A 6,085-nucleotide genomic window follows, 5' to 3' on the forward strand; every position below is an offset into this window, starting at 1 on the left:
AAATGGATTGTCTCAAATATATCTATTAGGAAACAAGAAAGAAAATAAATGACCTGAACATTCAACCCAAGAAGCTAGAGAAAGGCTCCAGGGCCCTATCCACTATCCTTAAGCCTGATCACGTGACAGGGCTCAGTGTGAGGCGGCAGAGCAAGGAGCAAAAATGGGCTCTGTCACTAAGAGTTTAAACTGCCACATATTTGGAGGAAAGCAAAGTTCTTTCTATTAAAAATTTAAACATTTAAATCTTTTGCCCTTGCCTTTTCACTTTAGGAATTTGTGCCACAGAAATATTCTTAAAAGTGTGGAGAGATATTAGTAAAAAATGTTCACTATAAGGTTGTTTGAAATAGTGAAAAACTGAAAAAACCCAAAGGCTCACCAACAGGAAAATACTAAAATATCATATCAACTGAGAAAACATCATTTTGTAAAAAGATAAATCACAACAACACACACAGAACAGGTACCAAACTCCTGGCCATTGTCATCGTTGGGAAACAGGATTTGGGAACTTTCACATTTACCATATGATTTTCTGTATTTGAATTTTGCATAACTTTGTACTACATTTCTAATCAGAAAAAACAATTATGATATTTTAAAACATCAGACCCAATGCACAATCATTTGTAACTAAGTTTATACCAAAACCAAGTTAAACTGACATATTTTATAGATAGAACAAAAGGCATTGTTTTAAGCCTACTGCAGCAGTAATTGATTTTTAAACTTACTTTATGAACAACTCTCTTAATTATATATGACCACTCTGAAAAATCAAACTCTATCACCCTCTTAAGGAGCTTGTATTGTGCTGAAGAAATCTATTTAACCCATTTTCATTTCCAGGAACACAAGCATAATTCAACAAACTACAAATAAGGTCAATGTATGGCTAAGAAAAAAAGTTGTACTGATGTTTTAAAAACCAAATCCTAAACCGTACTTTGATTATTCAGCAATCTTGTAAGAACCAGCCAACCTAGAACAATGAATGAAAATATTAGATACCACAAATGACTAAAAATTAAATCTCAAATTTAAAACAAAATACTACTGTGATTAATATTCAGATACTACAGATTTCAACTTACATGCTTTGAAAGTAAAACTGTACGACAAGGAACTTTACAAATCAAGCATTCATCCTTTTTACCTATAAAACAAAAACAAATTTTATTATATACTGACTAATGCTTTTAAACATGTATAAATGAAGACTTTAAATTACAAAGCTTCTTCAAGAAATATACAGGATTATAGCACTTAAATGTCTTCATGTTCAGAAAAATGATGAGGCTGTGGGTATGGATACAGTTGGAATTATTTTTACAACTAATATTCTTTTTTTTTCTTGCTTTGCAAATATGCCCCAAAACGTGATCAAAAAGATCAACAATGCTTAAGGTTAAATTTATCCCAATATTTATTACAATTAGGTTCTATAGCAATATTTTAATCTAAAATTTGTAACTATTCCAAATGAAAATAGCTCCTCCTGCTCCCCAAACATGAAATGAGTTTGTTCTGTCCCTCTTGCTCTCACCTCTACAGCACTGCACAATGTACCCAATGTTCAGGACAGACCACCCCTCCACTCCCTAGATACATACTGCACTGAGCTCCTGCTACCTGTAAGCCAGCGCTAGGGACTAAGAATGAAAGGTTCAAGTGTCCCACCTGCTACAATCCTGCTAATTCACCTGCCCAATCTCCAGGGTCTGGGCCTTAAATGTACCATCTTCCTCTCCATGAAATTCTAATCATTTCCCTGGAAAACTTGGACTTCCATGTGGCTGGGTATGAACATCAGCCTTGCAGTTCTCCACTGGCCCTCCTTGGTGATATCCATGTACCCACATCAGCACCTGCTGCCACAACCACGCCCTGGGCCCCCACAGCATCCACAGTGTCATCATAAGGACTCAGAACTCTGCCCTAGCCTTCCAATTCCTTCTCTGGGAGCACCGAGTCCTCTCATCTCAGGCCAGGCATTTCCTCGTGCCCTTGGGCTTGATTTCTTCACTAGCCAGCTTGGAGCCCAGGGTTGACAAGTCACTACCAAAGCCTCCATGTTCCTCATCCTTCCAGGGAGCACGTCTGGCCCAGAGCTGGATAAGTCCAACTGCTTTTTTCTCCCCTCTTCCAGGCCAACACAGCTAAATACTGGGGGAAAAAAATCTCTTTGCCAAGCGGTAGATTCACAGATTTGTGGATTCCAGCATTGCTGAGTCTGTGACCCTGCTGGGTAATCCTTCTGCTTTTCTTGGGTCTCTCCCATTCCCTATTGGGAGGGTGTTCAAACAAGCCTCCTTATATCATCTACTGAGAAGAAAGAAGTGCCTGCAGATGGCCTACCTCAGTTTCCCTGCCCTCTCCTCTAGGTGTACCTGCTATACAACCCAATTCACTCTGCCTCCTTCCTGTCTGCCTTGAAGCAGGTATCTCCTCCAGCCCAAGTCTAAGCCCAAGGCTTCATCTGTGTGTTCACACTCATCGCAGCGTCCACAGAACTTAGTGCACAGAATGGTGCCCTGGTGTGGAATGAGTAGTCATCTTCTAATAGCCTCCAGGGTTGTCTCCTTTCCTCTCTTCTTACAAACATGTTCAAGTTGCCCCCATCCTAAAAACAGTCACCTTCAACAGTATGTTCCCACCCTTCTATATCTTTGGCTGAAAATTTTGGAGCAAGGAAATTCCTCTTATGTACCATGATAGCCAGAAGCCATGCAGTAAAAGATTAACAGAGCTGACTCGTAAACATCTAGAAGTTCTGATGGAGGAGGAGGAGTAAAAGACATGACAGAGAAGAAATCATATGCAGCTAACTGATGGACAAAGTGGCTGACACTTGATATATAAATAGTGCTTATAAGTCAATTAAAAAAGAAATGCTCCAATTAAAGGCTGTGAAGGGACCCAAATGAGCAATCAGCAAAAGTGCAAATAGCACAAAAGTGAGCATTCTGTATGGTTGTATGATTCCATCTACTTAACGTTCAAATCAGTCTAAGGCCATCTACATGGATGGAAGTCAGGTTAGTGGTCATCCTTGCCAGGGCTTTAGAGGGGCTGGTGATGTCCTGTTTCTTAATCTGAGAGCTGATTTCACAGGTAAGTTCACTTTGTAAAAATTCATTGTGCTTTGCGTTTATGCTTTTTTTTTTTCCTGTATAAACTTTACTTCAACAAAAAGTTTTCATTAAAAATAAATAAATAAATCCATATCTGATCACGTGACTACCCTGCTTATAAACAATGGCTTTGCATGGCCCACTAAACAGGGCCAGAGTCCTTTGTAGGCATGCTTTGGCCTACTTCTCCAGGCTGCACTCCAGCTTTTCTGGAATTTTTTTTTTTTTTTGACAGAGTCTCACTGTGGTGCCTAGGCTAGAGTGCCATGGCGTCAGCCTTGCTCACAGCAACCTCAAACTCCTGGGCCCAAGCAATCCTTCTGCCTCAGCCTCCTGAGTAGCTGGGACTACAGGCATGCGCCACCATGCCCAGCTAATTTTTTCTATATATTTTTAGTTGTCTAGCTAATTTCTTCCTATTGTTTTAGTGGAGACGGGGTCTTCCTCTTGCTCAGGCTGGTCTCCAACTCCTGAGCTCAAACGATCCTCCCACCTCGGCCTCCCAGAGTGCTAGGATTACAGGTGAGAGTCACCGTGCCCGACCCCTTTCTGGAATTCTTCCACTTCCTCCGGCCTCTCCACACTTCCTTCCACCTTGGGGTCTCTGCACTTGCCTCTGCTGCCTGGGAGCCCCGCTGTGGGCCCCGCTGCCCCCAGGGGACTCTCATACCCCTTCTGGCTCTGGCTTCACCGTAGTGGCACTTGTCTTTCATAGCATCCTCCCGACAGGGTCTAGTGTAGTGTCTGCCTGCTCCACGGTGCAGGGAAGGCCACACTTCCAGCGCCAAGGTGAGACGCTGGAGTCGGTCAGCTCCCCAGGTCACCACCATCACTCCAGGTGCCCTGCTCCCTTGGTCTATGCTGAAAGGACGAGGTGCCATGGGACAGGGACCCTGCAGGCCTCCCCTCTGACCCTAGTATTCCCCCTACCCCCAGCCCTCCTCCTCCTGCTGCCTCCCCTCTCCCACAGGCCTCCTCTCCGTCCCCAGCCGGGGCCTAGGCCTGCTGAGGCCGCTCACCTTTGCCGAGGCAAGTGTTGCAGTACACGTGCCCGCAGTTGGTCAGGCTGAAGCACGACGTCCCGTGGGGCGGCTGGAAGCAGCGATTACAGAACACCCAAGCGGCCATGCCGGGCTGGGGAGCGATGCCGCCGTCGCAGGCCCCAGCGAAGCCCACGCGCGCTCAGGCTGCTCCGCGCTTGCGCAAACCGAAGGCGTCCGAGCGCCTGCGCACTAGCGCCTGCCCTGCTCCCGCCAAGCCCGCGGTGGGCTCAAACGGCTGCGAGGCCGCGAGTTGTGTTTTCCCCTCGCAGGTCGGTTTGGCGGGAGTGTGGGGGCGCGGGAAGCCCTCATCCCGCCCTTGCAGCCCTAGGCGTTCTCCTTTGGAGCAGCCACTTTGCGAGGCTGCTGAGCGGAGGACACGGAGGACGGGTGAGGCTGTCCAGAGGGGGTCCGGGGGTCCGGAAAGGGGGCAGCCGGGGAGGCCGGGGAGGGAGCTGGAGGAACGGGGACAGGGCTGGGGTGGGGCAGAGGGGGCCGGGAGCACCGGGCCCTGGGGGACGAGGAGAGGGACGAGGAGAGGGCCTCGGGAGGGGGCTGAGGGGGCCTGGCGGCGGGGTCTTGGGGCCGGGGCAGGGCCTGGGCTGGGGACCAGAGGTCTGGCGGGGGGCGGGGGCGCCAGGGGACGGGGAGGGGCCTGCCAGGTCCGGCCAACTACGGCGGGCTGAGCCCTTGGTGCCCACCGTCAAGGAGGTGGATGGGGCCGGGGAGGGGTGGCCCGGGCCGGGCCCGCTGTAGCCACGACGATGGGGGTGGTGTGGATGGGCGGTCACGGCGACTGGGAGGAGGACTGCAGGGTCGGGACTGGAGGACTGGAGCCGCCTGACTGGACCGCGGGATAGAAGCGGACCAGGCCAGGGCCAAGGCCGCTTCTTGCCTCTGACATACACACGTGAAAGGACTTGACCTAGGCAGAATATTTCCCTTTTAAAAATAATCGATGGGGAAAGTTGGGGGAAGAGACTGTATTATTTTTCAATTTCTAGTGATATTATAATTATTGCAAAATTAAAAGTTAAAAAATAGATTAAAGTTTTTTATAAAAGTTATCTTCTTACATGGTGCTGGATCTCCTCCATGGCTTGGAAGAGCAGAGTTTCCATCCGTGTGCAGATTATGGATCATACAGTTTCCAAGGTCTGGTGGGGACCGTGTGAGATAACTTGGTTCAGAGAAAGCTTCTGAACCATTTACTTGTGTGGAAAAAAGTTACTGTCTTTCAGAGAAACAGAGAAAAAGACAGATTAAGAGAGACTGTTTCTGAGTGGAATGCAGTAGGGAAAGGGTGTACTTGCTCTGTGCAGTATTGGAGGTGTGAGCCTCCTGTGACCATTGATCCCTTGAAATGTGGCTGGTTCAAATTGAGATGTGCTGGCCGGGCGCGGTGGCTCACGCCTGTAATCCTAGCCCTCTGGGAGGCCGAGGCAGGTGGATTGCTCGAGGTCAGGAGTTCGAGACCAGCCTGAGCAAGAGCGAGACCCCGTCTCTACTAAAAATAGAAAGAAATTATCTGGTCAACTAAAAAATATATATAGAAAAAAATTAGCTGGGCATGATGGCGCATGCCTGTAGTCCCAGCTACTGGGAAGGCTGAGGCAGTAGGATCGCTTAGGCCCAGGAGTTTGAGGTTGCTGTGAGCTAGGCTGACACCACGGCACTCACTCTAGCCCAGGCAACACAGCAAGACTCTGTCTCAAAAAAAAACACAAAAAAACAAATTGAGATATGCTGAGTGTAAAATACAACTGGGGTTTCTAAGACTTTGGGTGGAAAAAATAATGTAAAAATCTTAATAATTTTGTATTGATTACATGTGTTGAAATGATAATATTTTTGCTATATTGGGTTACATATATGTCACTAGGGTTAATTTTACCCTTAAAAAAAGCT

At 47.2% G+C, this 6,085-nt stretch overlaps 1 protein-coding gene across 1 annotated transcript in view; it reads right to left on the reverse strand.

Annotated features, from left to right (window-relative positions):
- RNF212 (ring finger protein 212) overlaps nt 1–4,309 on the reverse strand; it is a 38,562-nt gene extending 34,253 nt beyond the window's left edge. The window contains exons 1-2 of the mRNA XM_045528408.1: nt 4,157–4,309; nt 1,098–1,159 (exon numbers count right to left, since the gene is read on the reverse strand). Of these exons, the coding sequence (XP_045384364.1) occupies nt 1,098–1,159; nt 4,157–4,265 (171 nt within the window). The 5' untranslated portion in view covers nt 4,266–4,309. The remainder of the gene's footprint in view (nt 1–1,097; nt 1,160–4,156) is intronic.
- Nucleotides 4,310–6,085: the final 1,776 nt, after the last annotated feature.

This window comes from Lemur catta, chromosome 17 (genome assembly GCF_020740605.2).
Source record: "Lemur catta isolate mLemCat1 chromosome 17, mLemCat1.pri, whole genome shotgun sequence".
NCBI lineage: Eukaryota > Metazoa > Chordata > Mammalia > Primates > Lemuridae > Lemur > Lemur catta.